This window comes from Toxotes jaculatrix, chromosome 14, assembly GCF_017976425.1.
Source record: "Toxotes jaculatrix isolate fToxJac2 chromosome 14, fToxJac2.pri, whole genome shotgun sequence".
Classification (NCBI taxonomy): Eukaryota; Metazoa; Chordata; class Actinopteri; family Toxotidae; genus Toxotes; species Toxotes jaculatrix.
The window spans coordinates 9,920,905-9,938,830 of record NC_054407.1 but is presented as its reverse complement, the minus strand read 5'-3'; the positions used below and the strand labels follow the sequence as shown (position 1 = coordinate 9,938,830).

The following is a 17,926-nucleotide window of genomic DNA, read 5'->3' as shown; positions in this document are numbered from 1 at the left end:
GATATTTTGTGTAGTGCTCAGTGCATTGGGAAGACTGGGAACATGAAAGAAAATGGTTAGCTGCTCTGAGCTGGCAGTGGAGGTGGAGTGGTGGTGTATCAAAATGTCCCCTGAAGGTTGGATGGTTTTCAGCAAAGTAAACTTTAACACTACTGAGTGTATGAGGAATTCCACTGAGCATATTATTTCTGGGAGCAAAATACCTTTTTTAAAAAATTACATGGGGACTGTTGTGAACTTATTTTCAGCTCGAGCTCGAGCACGAGCACAGGTTTGTTTACAGTTGTCTATAGAGTTGAGAACAGCAGGGACTGGGATTCCAGTACTTATTGTTTAGCTTGTTTGTTTGTTTTTGTTTTCAGGTGTCTCCAGTCTAATTCAGTGGAACATCTGTAATAGGATACTTGCTATCTGATAACCAGAGACATAACCACACTCCAGCCTTGAGACATTAAGATTAAGGGCTCCATGAACGATGCTTCCTGTCTGGTGGCCTTGTAGATTAAGAAGGACACGCGCCACAGGTCAAAGAGAGGGCCTAACTCAAGTGCTCAGCTTAAATATAAAAGTTTGCAAGGGTAGTGCCAAAAAGACTGTCAAGGGCTTACGTTAGCTGACATTTTTTACTTCATCCTTTGTGAAAGAGTGACTTGCAAGAAATCTCACTAGTTACACCGCTGTGGTGTACTCTTTGAAAGTTTAATTAGTCTAGATGAGATTCACAAACACACACTTGATCATTTCTTGCAACTGAAGCCTGAAGTGTGCCCCGCTACCAAAACTGCAAGTCAGCAAATCTAAGCAGTTCTCTACCTCTGGATTTACATCTCTGTTGGTTGATAGCAATACATTAGGCATAGCTCCTTATTAAAGTGCAATCATATTGCCATTGGTAAAACAAAATCATTTAGTTCCTGGCAACAGATATACAGCTGGTGTAACAGGGAGGTGACTTAATCAAACGCTGACGTTGAGTTTCAGCCACACAGCAGGGTTCTCTTTTAGTTTATATTTTATGTTAATTGGCTAAAGTACAATTTTTTTTTTTTTGGTTTGATTTTCAGATGAGGGGTCACTGTGACATTGAGTCCCTCGACTGGCTAAGTGTGTTTTATGAAGTCATTCATTGTTAAACTTGGACACAAAGCCAAGCGATGTATCTATGGCTGCAGATAGTACTCTGTCCTCTGCATGAGTTTGAATTCCAGTGAATGGAACACAAGTGCAATGAGACCTCACATATAGTAGACATATAGTAGACTAGTAGTAGTCGAAACCCTTCTTACAGTATAGTTAAGCTTTTCCATGTAAACATTACAGAGAAACAAAGGGAAGAGTACAGATGTACAAATGTTTCTCCACATAGAAGAGTTTTTTGTTTTTTTTTCTCGAAGCTAGAAAGAGCTTTGTGTAACTTTCCAAACAGTTTCTTATGTACTTCTATTTACATGTTCCTGAAAGATACAATATCAGTTGCGACAAGCAATGGTAGCAGCTCTGTGAGGCTGTACTTTGGCACAATGGTGCTTTGAGCTGAATGCTAACATCAACTTGCTAACATGCTTACAATGACAGAGTGTACATGCTGCTGTTTAGCAGGTGTAATGTTTATCCTGTTCATCGTCCTAGCGTGTTAGCAAACGTTTGCTAATCAAGGTTAGGGTTCGTGCAGCTGAAGCTGATGGGAATGCCGTTAGTTTTGCAGGCATTTATACACTAAGTAATATAAAGTAATATAATAGACAATCAGTGGAAATTTTGAGCTGATGATGGTACTAGATGAAAAGTGAAGGCATCACCAAAGTTACTGCAGTTTATCCTGATGGGAACACAAATATGTGTGTCAAATTTCATGGATATCCTTCCAATAGTTGTTCAGACATTTTTTCAGACAAAAGCATCATCAAAAGATCATGGTTTTGATGATGCTCATAGTTTTGAAAATAATTTTATCTAAAGTGTCCTGGAATTAAAATAGTATAAAAAGATTTTGATAAAATAACTCCTCATGAATTAGCTCAACTTAACCAAATTGGACAGATATTTTATTTGATTAGTTTTTTGTTTTTTTTTTCGACTTGGAAGCATATTATAAAATGCACATATCATAAAATTGTCCATTGATTTTATGATATGCGCACAGTCCACAGTCCACTTTGAATGTGCTGCTGCTGCTTGCTTGCTTGCTTTGCATATTGGCTGCGCTGTAAAAACACTGTTAGGTTTGCAGTTTTTTAATTAGGTCATCATCACTTTGAGTTTAATCTGCTCATGTTTACTGCAACTAACACACTCCCTGAGGAGGAGCATCCCAACATATTTGTCCCCAAGTTATCTCAGCCAGTGCTCCGATTCATTTATATCAACAAGACTTGCGCTCGTTGAAGAATCTTTTAAATTTGTTTTTGTTTATGTGAAATCAAAATGCAGGAGGAAGAGGGGAAGTGCTGTTATTGTGTGCAGGCGATATCTGCAGAATGTTAAACAGTATCTTTTGAATGTGGAGAAAGTCATTCCCTTTGCGGTTGCAGCTGACCAGCGGAGGAACCTAGAAACAGAAGCAAGGCTGTGGCTCTCTTGAAGGAAGTGAAATCTCAAATTTGGTGTAAAATCAAGTTTTGCATATATTTCTTTCTTACTTATTACCAGATGTGTATTTGGGGGACACAAAACACTTTTGAAACATGTCTATGTTTGATACCTTGATCAGCTCTCTTGTTAGAAAGCAGACCTCATTATTCTTACATTGAAGCAGACTCCTGGTGGTTTCACAGATTTCATGTGAGGTGATTCACTTGAAAACAAGATAATTTAAAAATGACACCTAAGCCTTTAAAATAATTGCTGACAAGAACTTGACACTTTTCACTGAAAAGCATTGAGAATGAAGGTAGTTATTTTCCATTCGTAGTATTCATTATTCATTATAAAGTACTGCATGTACAAAGGTTTTCCTTTTGTTCTTAAATCAGAAATAGTGTATATTGTAATGTTCCTGGTGGTTTGTGTGAGTGTGTGTGTGTGTGTTTGTGTGTGTGTGTTGGCAGAGGGAAGTGTGTGGCTCCTTCACGTTGGATCCATCATTACTATTCTGTTTGTTCAGAGGTTGTGTCGTCAGCTTTGGCTGCTGTATTTCCTCGGGACTTGTCATTTGTATCATGAGCTCACTTATACAAAATGGCAGCTAAAAAATTAAATGGCTGGGAATCGTTTATTAGTGCACATAAACAGAAAACATCCCACTGGTAGTTTAACAGTTTTCTGACGTGTAGGGCCGACTGGATTAGTTCATAAATTGGTGTTAATTTGAAGAAACGGACAAAGAAGCAAACATGAAGAGGCTACTGTTTCTATCTGTTATTGTTGTTGACCTGTTTAGTTGCAGATTTAGACACAGAGATGTTACCTTATTTGTGTTGTGTTGTGTGAATTATGCCGTACTCCTCTAAACCACCACAGAAGCAAAGTTTCAGAGGTCATTTGGAAGTAAATTACAGTATTATTTTATACAGCAGTGGATAAATAATGTCATTTCTGAAACCTCTGAGGAACTGATGCCAGGGTAGTGCTTTCTCTGCAGAGTGTCTGTCAGGGAGAATTTAACAGTGGGGGGATAAAACTGTCTGCTCCAGACACTATATACCTCTTGTCCTGGAATAGGTTGAAAGTGGTGCCAGCTCTTCTCCATGCTATTCCAAAACTTGACACAGTATATTGAGAGCCTTAAAACGCTACTGATTAGCTCCCCATTCAGCCTCTGTCTCTGTTCCCGTATTGCTTTCTCCTACTCTTTTCCAGAGTAGAGAATTATTCAAATGTGTGCGTTGAAAAAAAATATTGCCCCATTCGCCATTAGAAAAACAGATAATATAACAGGAAGCATTCTCTAAAGCATTTTATAGCTAAAAATAAAACCAAATGCCTTCTGCTTTACTGTCAAGTATATTTATAGGTTATGTTTACAACAGAGAGAAGGCTACTGTAATGCTCTGTAATACTTTGTTCACTGTGCTAAAAGGTGCAGCACATTTCTGCCTGCCTTGAAGACATGACTCACTCTCTGCACGCCTTGATGACAAGATGAATGAAATTAACATACTAGTCACTTGTAATTACAATATTTAGCCAGCTGATCAAGTTTGGCCCCCTGGCAGCTATCAAAGGGCAGCTGCTGCAGTGTTGGGATGCAGGTAAAAGAGACAGGGGTGTCAAATTCAATGAGCTTCTTCCTTTGTTACTCATCCAGTCCTACCCCAGTGTTTACAAATGAAAGCCTGTCTGAGAAGACGTACAATCCCCTTCCACCTGGTGATACTTGCAGTATTTGTCAGGTGGTTCTCATCTCTAAATGGACCCCAGGTTTGCCCATCGCTCCCCTGCTCTCAATATACTGGCTTTGAAGCATGCAGGTTGCAGATCTTTTTTATTCCTGCATGGTATTGTACAGACTGCTTCTCTGCATGTCATTTAAGAAGCTTGAATCCCACAGACCACACACTTTTTTGTCATTCTGAGGGAGAAAAAAAAAAGTGCTCATAGTTATTTTTCCCCCTGACTTTGAGCATGAATAGAAACTTGAGAGTGGGAGTTTTAAGAACTGCAGAGGGCATGATTTAGTTCATATTTCATAACAATGAACTGTCTTGGAGGAGGAGGAGCAGGCATTTCTACAGAACCAACTCAGGTTTTTTTTTTTTTCTCTGGTGGAAAGAAAAACTTAAGAAATTCATAGTCTGGCCCCAAGTGTTCCAATCTGTACTTGTTCACTAATTAGAGGTGATTGTTCCAGCCATTTTGAGTCCACATGCTGGGTCACTGCTGGATAGTTCAAAGTCATTAACAATTCATGATTGGCCCAGTGAGAATCCCCTTTAGAAAAGCCTTAACAAAATCCCAAGAAATTAGACTCCATCTCCGTTGTCTTGTCAGAAGGATGTTAGCGAGATGTTGTCTCAAAGTGTTTAATGAATATTTGATTTTAACTGCAAAATTAAATCTTATCTGATCTCCTCCTAGACAGCCCATTGGGAATAATCAGGCGAGTTGAATGAGGGTGGGTGAATAAGGCAGATTTGCCTCTGTGTGGACTTTTGTCTTGCTGCAAAAGGTATGGGAATGTCATCATCAATCCAGCTTTGTGCAGTGTGGCTTTTTTTCCTTTTAAATAGAAATATCTTTGCATATGCACGGCAGGCCTTTGGACCGACAATTCAAGCATGACTGTCAGCTATTTTCAGCAAACAACATGTTTGAAGTGATGATTTGCATTGCCAAACCTTTTTTTTTTTTGATGGGGGGCAGCATAAACTCCAAGGAGGAAGATTTGCAGCAAACCGTGACCAATAAGCCAATTGTTAGTTTTGATTTAATGCAACAGTATATGCATTTTTGGATGCACTGACATTACATTTGTTGGGTTGTCATATTCAAATCAAGTCTGACCTGCAGTACTTTTTATCTAGTCACTTTACGACGACATGGCCTTTCTCTTTGTCATTTGAAACATGTTTCCTGAAACTGTATGCTAATGTCCGACAATAGTAAGTGATTTGGCCTCAGACCCATTTTATTTGAATGCTCCATATCATTCATCTCACCAAATGGTTGATTTTTATACTGATAGACACTGAACATGAAACACATGTTCAGTGGTTTTGCTCTTTCACTTTGAAATCATTCCATCAAAAACGGACACAATTTGCTTTTTTCTGCCTACATGTTTAAGTTTACTATACATTAAACATATTTCTCCATAAAACTGTCTCAGACAGAAATGACTTAAAGGCAAAGCACAATAGCGATGAAGTACAGTGTCTCAAATCCATTGAACAGATATTTTTCTTCATTTTTGTCACTCAGAATGGACTTTGATGCAGTCTTTTTTTTAGACTGTGTCCCAAACTGGCTTTACGGAACAGGTGTAACACCTTGCGCCATGATTTCTTCCTCCTCGATCTTCACCACCTCCACCTCCTCCACCCACCACCCCTGTTTGGTTGGCACAGCACCACGTCATTCTTCAGCATGCTCAAGTTCAAGAAACTGTGTGCAGTTCTCCTGACTGTGTGTCTCCCACTTCTTCTTATCTTCATCACTTCAGGTATCATGACAAACAGGAAGTGACCAGTAACTTCCTGGGAGCCATGTGGCTCATCTCGATTACCTTCCTCTCCATTGGCTACGGGGACATGGTACCACACACGTACTGTGGGAAAGGCGTGTGTTTGCTTACAGGGATTATGGTAGGTTCCTCTCTTCTTTACTCAGATACATACATAACATTCTCACAGAACAACTGTGACTGGAACAGTTATAAAACTAAACCTCTGCTCCATACACTGCACTCACTCCCATGTACGCTTTAAACTTAGTGCAAAAAGAAACTTTTGAGCTAATTTTTCTTGTGTAACGTATATATTTTCTAAATGTGTTAGGATTTTGAGCAATTTGGGATTGACAGTCATGGCAGTGTATGACAGATTATAAGTGAAGAGTCAGAGACAACGTCAGGTGTCCAAACTGAAATAATCTAATGTGAAATTGTAAAAGAAAAAAAAAAAATCAAATCACCTGAATCCTCTCTTAACAGTTTTATGAGGAACAGATTTATTATCACACAGATTCAACTCCTTATTATCCAGACAATTTCTTGCTCAAGAACTCACTTAACTGATTAAAAAAAAAAAGAACCTGAAATTTCCTGATATTTAGTTGTTTATGTTGAAAAAAAAAAGCACTTCAGCAGCTTCACTGCTCTTTTAGCTGGTGGAGTTTTAGTAAAAAAAAACATTAAGTGAAACCAGCCAAATGCAACTTACTGTTTATAATTAAACATTCCAAGACAAGAGGAAGCATTTGTTGTTTGGCATAAGTTGTCAAACATGAGCAGCTTTGCTTAGTTTCGTTCTTGGATCTCAGTTTCGTTTAATCATTAATTTAATAAAGTAAAAAAAAAATGCTCATAAAGAAATTATTGCTGTGTGTGTGTTTGTCTGTCTTCGTGCAACAGGGCGCTGGTTGCACTGCACTGGTGGTTGCAGTGGTAGCCAGGAAGCTGGAGCTGACCAAGGCTGAGAAGCACGTCCACAACTTCATGATGGACACACAACTCTGCAAACGAGTGAGTCGCTTCCTTTAACTGCATTTCTAGTTTGAGTTGTGCTATGTTTTTTTTTTTTTCTGTTGTGTAAATGTAATTGTTTTCAGATATATTTTGTGGCCGTGTTATTGTACTGTTAACACTGTCATTTTCAACCTTGTTTCTCAGGTAAAGAACACAGCTGCCAATGTACTCAGGGAAACATGGCTCATCTACAAACACACCAAGTTGGTCAAAAAGATAGATCACGCCAAGGTGCGGAAACACCAGCGCAAGTTTCTCCAAGCCATTCACCAGTAAGTCCTGCACTGCGTTGGTTTTTGTGTAATCTAATGTAAAATAAAATCATTGACAGATATGACTTGCTCATCACCATCCTACCAAGGGGAATCTCTCAGCATGCCCAAAAACTAAGTCTACAACATGTTATTGAAGATTTTCAGTCCATGTGATTATCTTTAATGTTAGTACTGGTACAGAATATATTGGCTGTATTATCAGTAGCTGTATTGTTATTAAACTGATGAAATGTAGCTGTCAGTATTTGGTTATATCACCTCTAGTGTTTGTTACAATGTCCTCCTAGGCAACCATTTCCTTTGATTGTTATGCTCACACACGTAGACTCTCACACGCACACACATACACAAGCAAACACTGCAATCTAGTGTAATGGTCCTTCCTATTCCCCTCCCCGTCCCCCTCTCCCTCCGACCCCCTTTTACCCTGTGCTTACGGTGAGAAGTGTAATGGTTTCACTCGTTTCGTGAATGTTGTGGGGTTAAAACTCTGTACTGTGTTCTGTCTTTGTTTTGCTCTATCACTGCAGAGCTCAGAAGTAAGTTGAGTCTTCTATGTATCCTCCTCCTACTGTTTCCTCAACATCCTCCTACTCCTCCTCTCTCCATGTCTGCGTTTGACATGCATGAAAAAATGCGTTTGTTACCAAAAAAAAAAGAAAAAAAAAAAAAGAAAAATGCTGGATGCTGAATTGTTTTTGGTTTTTCTTTACTTCAGTGTTCCATTTACTTCCCTCTCCCTCCCATCCCCCCTTGAATGGAATGAAACAAAAATAAGCATCAACATTTTGCCACCAGTGTCAATAGTGGAGGGCTGTCTGGAGAGAACGTGTGAAAGATAAAGCATCTTGCACAGAATGAGCTTGAAGCTTTGTTGGCCTGGCCAGCGGTTCATAATCATCAACAACGTACTGTACAATGTTGCCCATGATTAATATAGCTGCTCTGGAGGCTATATTAACCTGCATCAACAGAACTCATCCTGCACCTCCTGATGGTTTTGTGATGACGTGAACACACACACTGTAATGTACTGTAGTTCTAATGAGGTTGAAATGTTTGCGGTTGTTTCAGTATTGATTTTCTTTTCCTTTCCTATGAGAGATCAAACAACAAAGCTCGCACATGACATTGATGACATAGAACAAAAAGACACAACACAGCACAAGACGTAGACTCACAATGTCTTAGGCTAATAAGTAGCGCTTTCAGCTTTTACCCCCCAATTCTTCGACAGCCATAAGGGATAACAGAGTTGAGCAAACAGACACATATGAGCTGAAACAGTGTCCCGCAGAGATAGAGCTGTAAGCGAGCAGTCTCACTCTGCTCTGATATACTGATTTGCACATGAATAAATGCCCTTGAATGTCATCCTGTCTCATAATTTGCCGAACAGGGAAATTCTTCCTCTCACACATCCTGATGATGGCTGTGTGATGCCACCGCTAACAATGGCACATTATTCACATCAGCGTTAACAGTTCTTACAGCACCATAATGCATTTGATTAGAGATAAGGAGGCACAATGTTGAGCCATCACAAAACATGTCCAATACATCATTGCGCAACTTATTTTGAAATGTCTATGTTGCAGTATGTTCAACAGTGTCATTAGACAGTTTATTTCTGGCAAGCTTCATCTTTTATCTGTGGCACCCACACACACAGAGACACACACATCAACCCATCCACATAGCCACAAACACACACAAATTCCAGCACTGAAAAACTCACATTTCATTGTGCACAAAGTCACTCACAGTCACTGCACGCTTACAGAATGACCAGTGTGTATATATGAAGTCCTGACAAAGGGCATGTCATCTTTTTCTTTTTTTTTAATGTCTTACTTTTGGGTGGAAAGAGATGAGAATGTTTTAATTTCAAACAGATTTTTGGGGTTTTTCTGAAATGGAAGCATATTGCACTCTGTGTTGGAAAAAAACATCATGTTTTGCCGTAGTAATATTACGTTTTTTTGGCATTATAATGACATTTTGTTGCTTCTGTTCAAAAACAGATTCTTTTTGGGTTGTAACAAGATCATCTCTCTGTATCAAGACTGTTCCTCATTGCAGTAAAAAAAAAACTCATTTATGGTAAAACTCCCTCCTGAAAGTATTATGAGAAAAAGATCTTGTTATAGCAAGAAAAAGACCCTGATAAAAGATCACAGACACAGTCTTTATATTTTTTTCAAAATGAGTGTAGTATGCTTCCACAGTTTTGCATGTTTTGGTTGGTATTGCATTGACCAAGACCAGGAATGCTTGTATATATATATTTATATATATATTCTTATATATGTGTATATATATATATAGATATGTAAAGTACATACATTTACAATGCATGCAGGCTGTCCTCTCTCTTTTCAGTGTCATTAGCGAGAGAGCACTCCTGATAAAAAAAAATGTGTTGTTCCTCCTCCTCCTTTCTTCCCTGTTGGCCCTCTCTGCCCCTTCATGACCCCAAACAACCTGTCTCTCTATACTCCACTCCTGCAAACCACCCTTCTCCCCCCTTCTTGCCTTATTCCACTCTTCTTCGCCTCCTCCCCCCTCCCTTTTGTCCACTTCCTCCTTCCCTCCTCTTCCTGTTTCCCCCTTCCTGTTCCTCCACCCAGACTGCGCAGTGTGAAGATGGAGCAGAGGAAACTCAATGATCAGGCCAACACCTTGGTGGACCTGGCAAAGGTAGGTCTGCTGCTTTACCTTAAAGAATTCAAATTCTTATATCTTTTACAACAATTGTGTTTTTGCTCTGCAGTTCCTGTACTCTGAACTTTTGATTTTGTTTTGTTTTCCCTCCTGTAACAATAATTGCAGATTTAAATCAAGTCATGTCAATGTCTTAAATTTTCAGCTAAGGCTTATGCCACAGTCGACTCCCATATTCTTCTTTTATCTAAATTGAAGGCCATTAGGGTGGAATTAACTGCTTTTAGATGACTAGATATTCATTAATCAGGAGGGTCCCTGCAGGTGGAAGCATGCACATATGTAAGCTGTATGGTTCCCTAAGGTTGTGTGCTGGGAGTCCTGCTCTTTATTCTCTCTATGTAAATGACAGAAAAACTGCTTGTATAATTCCTTGTATTGATATGACGATTAAACCATTCTGATGTCACATATAATCAAAGATACAGGACATAACTGTAACAAAGTTAGTAAAATAAAGACTGGAAAGTAAGCCCACTTAGGCAAGACAGTATCTATTTTGTCTGAAGCTCAACTGAGGCGAAACGTATCTTGTAAATTAAGTTATTTTTGCATCCACTGTTTTACTTCCCCCAATAAACACTTGCAAAGCCAAACTGGGAAGAACCAAAGACCTGAATTACTTTCACGTTCTCTGTCTGGCAGTCTTCCTCTTCCCGTGCCTTTGCTAGCTCCTTGCTACATTTCTTGACAAATGACCACAACCAACACAAAACCACTGGCAAGATTTGTAATGTCAAAGTCCTCATGTTACCATGACCTTTACAGTTTTAGGTATGTTAAATGCCAGAGCTAGGTATATAGTCAGAAAGACACAATTATTAAACAATAAGTTAAGACTTAAGAAAGAGTGAAAGATTAAAGATCATCTCATAGTTCAGTGTAGATCAACAGTCAGCAGCATTTCAGGAACCTGAACCTAACCACACATTGTAAACAGTATCTGGCTATAAGAGGGTGAATAGTCATTCTTCAGCAGCTTCTGTCCTGCTGTATACACGTCAGCTGACCCACCGGAGCAGAGCAGAAAGGGGGTTCAAAGGGAGGTGCATGACTGCAGCCTCATTTGATGTGGATGGCATTTGCACTCCAGTGTGTATTTTAAAAGGTTCTAAGGCCAGCTCCTTTAATGTGTGTTTACTTGCCCTTACTCTGCTCGATGGTCAGATCCATCTCGCCCTTCGGTAGTTCAACGGCTCATTTCAAGCCCTATAGAGAAGTAACCCTTTGATATCTGAGGTGGACAAATGCCTGAAAAAGGCTCTAAGTGGGTATGAAATATTCTGTGACATCTGCTGAGCTATGCTCCCATTAAATTTGGATTGTGTCACATGAAATTCACAATGTCGAAATAAAGAATAGAGTAGAATATATTACATCATATTTTATAATATATAAAATTGTCATAGAATGAATAGACGATACATGTAGTTACCACATAACATTAACACTGGCCCCAAGGCATCTACAGTTGGAACAATAAATGCCTAAATAATAGAGATGCTTTTCATTATGTGAATGAGTTCTGTCAAGCAAATACATAAAGCATTAAAGACCTTCTCTGGCTATAAATGGACTGGAGTAGCTTAAATCGGTGGGAAGATAAAATCTATGCTGACTTGCTGAAACTGTACATCTACCCTGTATATTGCTTTCCTGTATTTCTATTTCTCTCTCTTTAAACAGAGTAAGTCAGATTTAACCTGTCTACTCATGCAGTCTATGATGAACCATTTCATGTATACATACTGTATCTTCTGTTAATTTCATTTATTGCATTTCTCCATGTGTATATTAAGTTGTAACAGCTTTTTTTTCTTTCTCTTGTCCTCCGCTTCCTTCTCTGTCCTCCTGCTCTTGCACCTCCCTGAAACACATTTACTTTCTCTCCTTCATTAGACCCAGAATGTGATGTATGACCTGGTGTCAGAGCTGCAGGAGCGCAGTGAGGAGCTGGACAAGCGCATCGGCACATTGGAGGACAAGCTGGACTCGGTGACGGGCAGCCTGCAGGCGCTGCCCTGCCTCATCTCCCAAGCCATAACCCAGCAGCAGCAGGACTTCCTGGACGGCTTTGTTCACCGCTTTCGGCCCGCCTCGCTAGCCTCAGAGCACTCTGAACGCTCTGAGCGATCCTGGACTTCCACCGCCCGGAGGCGGCGTTCACCCTCCACGGCACCACACACCTCCTCTGATAGCGGATAACCTTGATGAACCCTCTGCAAATCACCTTTGAGCCCCACCTTTCTCCAACCAACTAGCCACCTCATTCTGTCCCATCCAAAGCTGTCCCTGTAACCGCTGGAGAGTCCATGTCTGGACTAATAAAGAACCCATATCCTGACCCCTGACCTGATCCTTGCCCCCCACCCCAACCCATCCCTTCTCTCCTTCCACACCCAACATCAAATCCAAAATCCAATCCCTCTGTGACTGAGCCTCTCAGCACAGGACTGGATCAGAGCTACTCCAAAAGAACAAAGAAAGGCAAATGAAGACTTAAATCAAATAAAAACACAAATGCATCCAAAAACAGAAAAAGAGAAAAAAAATTTAAAAAATGACTGAAAAACCGAGATAAAGTAGAGATATGGTTTATGTTTTAGCCATTGTATGGCTGTTCAAGTTAGCTTTTTTGTAAAAGCCCTTGTATAGTTAAAAAAAAAATGACTGAGTTCAGGGTCGCTGGGGTGAGAGCTGGCTATCACACCGGAGAGTCCTTAACCATGAGGGGGGAAGTTGGTCTGTGGAGCTGAGGGCCTCGGCTCACCTGCTCGGCCCTCTGAGGCCATGGACGACATCCGTCCACCCATCCGTCCGTCTATCCGTTTGTCTGGTGAGGAGAGCGAGACAAACCATTGGATTTCCCTTTCAAAAGACTAGTGTCATGGATTCTTTCCCATAGGTTAGGGTGAAAGCTTTAGGAGAGGCTATGAAAGCTCTGACTTCGGGTCAGTGTTTGAAAATGCACTTAAGGGGGGGATGGGAAACTGTCACACAAAAGATGAGCAAAGGGGATGCATATGGCATTACTACTGGGTAGGAAAAATTTACACAATTGCCAACTTCAAGGTTTCAGCTTCCTTGTTCTTACCAAGGAAAAAATGAGAGCGACTATCTTTTTTAGTTACATATTGACATGTGATTTTTCAGTGCCTGAATGTATAAATAGTAGAGGGTTATTTAATTACTAATTTCAGAGCTTTTTTACGATGTTAACAGTCTAAATACAGCATTGCATTCCTTTTTCAGATACATTCCTCTCCAAAAAATTTAAAGAAAATGTCTTAATGTAATGCATAACATTGCCTCCATTACACAGCAACTCTAAATGTTTTGAAAACCTTTTTTTTTTCTATTTCTACTAACACAGTGAGAGACGAAAAATGTTCAGAGAGCAAGCGAAAGTGAGACAGATTGAGAGAATATTTGTGAGTGTGTTTATCTGAGAACAAGTTCACTTTTAGCTCAATGCTGCACACTCATGACACACAACAATGAAATATGTAGTAGTCTACCTTTCTCACCACCACTAATTAGAGCTTCCTGTGGTCTACAGATAATGGCATGGCTTGAGGTCTGCTGGTATATACGGCCACACAGGCACACATCACTGGTTGAACTGAGAATCCAACCCTGCCCCATGCATGGTTCTGTGCAAGAATGATAATGGAACACAATCTTCCTCGGATGACTTGATGATTTTCATGGTTTTGATTTCATTATGTTTACTTTAGTTTGTTTGTTGCCTTTCTTTCTTTTGATATTTTTTACTAATTTTTTTTTCTAACTGGGTTGCCTAGGGTTTTTAGAGTTGCAGAACCTAGAGGTGCAGTAATGTGATTCTGCAATGCATTCCATGTTAAAAGTATGAGGTGAAGGAAAAATCCATATGATGAAAGAATCCTGAAAGGATACAAATAAAAGTGCTGAAGAAACTTTGATGGTTACAGAACAGTGAATTGTTCCCACAGCAAGTTTAAAGGAATAGTTTGACATTTTTTTGGACTTACACCTATTCGCTTTCTAGCTGAGTGTTATATGAGAAGATCAGTGGCACTCTTGTGTTTGGAAGGTGAAGCTACTGCTACCAGCTGGTTAGCTTAGCTTAGCATAGAGACTGTTTAATCCATGCAAAAACTGAAATGTAAATATTGCAAGACTTCAGGAAGTAGTCCACCCATAAAACCACATGTTTATACACTGGTTTTTGTACGGCTTAAACAAATGCGCTATAACGTGACAGGGAAGTTGGCTCTCCCTTTTTTCTATCTTTATGTTATGCTAAGCTAGTTGGCTACTAGGAGTTTCATATTTAGTGTACAGATTTTAGTGTACAGATTTCAATCTTCTCTTCTAACTCTCAGCAAGAAAACAAATATGAGCAAACTATTCCTTTAAAATTACAATATCAGGCTCATATAGGCTGAATATCAGAGCTAAATAGACCATCAGGCCTAAATATGCCTGAAATATTAGCCTGACATTACAATATCAGGCCAATATCAAGCATGTTTCAAAACAATACTGAAACACATTCACTGTGACGAAGAAGAAATTGGAATATTTAAAATTTCAAAGGCATGGTTTATGACGTATCCTAGAGTTGTAATGACTAGTTAATTTTTGACCTGAAAAGAAATATTTAAGATTTGTGTGAAGAAGTGTTTTTTCAAAAGCACAATAAAAGCAGGTAATCAGCGGGTTAGCGGGCTAGCATGCTGTCCTAAAGTAGTTTGAATGGTAGATAATCTGAGTCCCAAAAGGATTTTAGTGCTAAAAATCATCTATATGCCCCCTTAAGCTAGCAGATAAATAGGATCATTATTATTTCTTGGATCTTAATTATTTCCAAGCTGCTTTGGGCTGAGCCAGGTCTGAGTCAAATCCTCTGAGGCAGAGAGTCCACTCTCCCACAGGCTCTGGACTGGCCAGAGAGCACTTCATTTAAGAACATACTGAGTTTGTTACAAGTGGAACTTAATCAAGCATGAATATTAGCCTTTTTCCTTTCAACTTGAGTTGATGAAGCATGACTCTTTACTGCCCCCACCTCTCGCCACTTCTCGTACAGTGCTACACTCCACCCTTCCAGTATGAGGGGATCTATCATGCCATTACAGTCTCTGTTTCAATCAGTGTCATCCAATGAGTCAGGGTGGCTAATGGAAGACTATCCGCTTGATTACGACCTCACCTGCCTGTTCATATCTGAGGTTTCCACCTCTTCATTACATCGGAGCTTTAGCCTCGCGTTTGTCATCTGTCATCATTAAGAACATCAGTCCTCTCACATAAAGAGGCTTCCCAAATGGCCCGCAGCAAAGACCTTTGATTGGTTCAAATGAAAAAAAAAAGACACAGAAAGAAAGGAAGAAGCAGGGGAACCCCCAGGTTGTTTTCCATGTTGCACTCAGTGTGTAAAATTCAGCAACACCAGAAAGGATCACAGATGCTAGAGTGTCTTCCCCAGAGAGACGTAACAGTGCTGGTGTTAAGGACTTCATCGTTCATCAGGCAGCAGGAAGGAGTAAACTGAAAAATAGAGAAAGATGAGGGCCATATCTCATTTACTGACAGACGTCTGTTTTGACTCAGGGGGGTTGTGAACAGCAAGAGTAGGTGTCCTGTAAATATGACTTCATTGTAGATGTCGCCAAGTAAACGGGACAAATGGTGAACCGCAGGGGTAACAGTAGCTGGGTGCAATGCACAGCATGTTGCAGGTAATCAGTAGAAATACTATAAAGGATATGAAGGGTCTGAAATTCTGGCAAATCAAAAGATAACATTTTATCACATTTTTCTTTTCTTCTGCTGATGGAGGTATGATCAGGTTCTGTTGTTCTTTTGTTTTTGTTTTTTTAATTTTGTTTTGTTTTGTTTTTTGAATCGAGTTGTAAAGGTTTGCTTTCTGCAGTCCTTATCCTGTCACCAACAAAGACCTGCCAAAACACCATTCCAATATTTAATAGTGACCTGATTTTCTCCACTAGAAAATATGAAAAAAAAATACACAGTATTTTGTAGTGAAGTGAGGGACATTCATGATGTTATTTCTGATGATGGTAGATGAGTCAAAGTGATAAACGCATCCCAGAGTCTTTTCTTATCCAGAAAAAAAGTAGGCTTTCCTCATAGAGCAGGCATCAGAACACACTTCTACTGAACAATAACAGAGTGAAAAACCCCAAAAAGTGAAGAAATGTAACCCAATCATTGTTCTGTGTACACTGCCACATGATGCATAATGTACGTAGTAGCACTGGAATAAATCAACTTTTAATGGATGGCAAATGGGTTTAACATATTCTCTGTATACTGTTCGCTGTTCCTTCATTTTGCAGGTGAACTTTTGTCCTAGCAAGGAGAGCCACCAAGGTGAAATCATTAAAGACTATCTTCAGCTATCACCGTCACTCTCTTCTTCTTCTTCTTCTTCTTTTTCTTCTTCTTCTTCTTTTTGGCAGCTGTAGACAAACCTTTAATTTGAAATAATCTCTCATGTTTTGTTTTCCATCAAATCAACTCAAAATTACAGTCTTAGCTCCTGCCATGCATGTCCTCCAGTCTGAAGCTTTCTCACACAAGGTCCACCCAAAGGAAAAGAGAAATGGCAGCCAACTGTGACACTAAGAGGAGGGTTGGCACATGTGTTGACAGATACAGACATCACGCGTCTCTTCCTGCAAAACTGTGAGGCAGGGACGTCCTAAAACATGATTACAGGAGGATGTATTGATATAAACATAAACACCGCTCCAGAGGACACACAGCTGCTGAGGCGCTGTTCCAAGGTGAACTATGGGCTGTACACAACACACACACAAACACACATACACACACACAGCCATTAATGGTCAAATAACAAGCTACTATTCATGTCCACATGCACAAACAAGGCTCAGCCTGGTTAATTACAGCCAAATCAGGAGGGACTTGGCAGCAGACCGATATCCCGCAAGAGTGGCAGAGTCAGTCACCCTGTAGTTGTTGCTACACAACCCCAAAGACATGCAGCAGTGGAAACACAGGGCACAGCTCTTCTGCTGCTCATCCCTCCCATGAGTGTATAATAGTTAAATGAAGTATTGTTTTGATCCTGTAATATGATAAAGATTACCTGTGATTTTGTGCTAATGGATCTTTTTTTTTTTTTTTCATAGTTCAAGGTAGAGCGACAAAATGGGAAAACTGGCCCCTGGGTTAGTCACAGATACCCAGTTAAGAAAGTCTCCTGAGCAGGTAAGCCTTCCATTATTCCCTTTGTTACAATGAGCACAGTTAATTCATCCAGCCATGACTTATTCTTGCTTTTAAGTGAGAAAGGCAAGAAAAGGGGCATCAAATTACCATGGATCTCCCATAGAGGGTACTGAAGATCACCCATGGTGAGAGAAGACAAGAGAAGGAAGCAGGTTGCAGAGGATTGTGAATGACCCTCGGACTGGCGAAGGACAGGGGGAAGGAATCAGCTTGCAGGGTGTTGAGGATCATCCCACAGTGTAAAAAGGTTCTTCGGGGACAGCTTACGGCAGGCAGGGGAAGTCAATTATTGAATTTATGACAGCCCCCACTTTTCTCCCTTTCTGCCCTGGCAGCTAATAGCTAGCAGCTGCATTATGCTTAATGCCCTCCCTATCACTTTCAGCTAACATGGTTTGGCATACACTTTGGTAAATCAGAGAGAATGGGAGTATTGATCTTGGTTTTTAGCCTTCTTTTTTTAATGCACGGTGCTGTAGTGGTGGAGAGTGGGTGTGAAGGGCCTTTTCATTCCATCAAATGTTTTTTCGAGAGTCAT

The 17,926-nt window shown here is 40.0% G+C and overlaps 1 protein-coding gene across 3 annotated transcripts in view; it reads left to right on the top strand.

Moving 5' to 3' along the window:
- The window catches only part of kcnn1a (potassium intermediate/small conductance calcium-activated channel, subfamily N, member 1a), a 39,621-nt gene extending 25,717 nt beyond the window's left edge, over positions 1-13,904 (top strand). For all 3 annotated transcript variants that reach the window (XM_041055166.1, XM_041055164.1, XM_041055165.1), the window contains exons 5-9: positions 6,101-6,242; positions 7,010-7,120; positions 7,268-7,395; positions 10,029-10,098; positions 12,022-13,904. In XM_041055166.1, the coding sequence (XP_040911100.1) occupies positions 6,101-6,242; positions 7,010-7,120; positions 7,268-7,395; positions 10,029-10,098; positions 12,022-12,327 (757 nt within the window). In that variant the 3' untranslated portion in view covers positions 12,328-13,904. The remainder of the gene's footprint in view (positions 1-6,100; positions 6,243-7,009; positions 7,121-7,267; positions 7,396-10,028; positions 10,099-12,021) is intronic.
- The last annotated feature ends 4,022 nt before the right edge of the window (positions 13,905-17,926 follow it).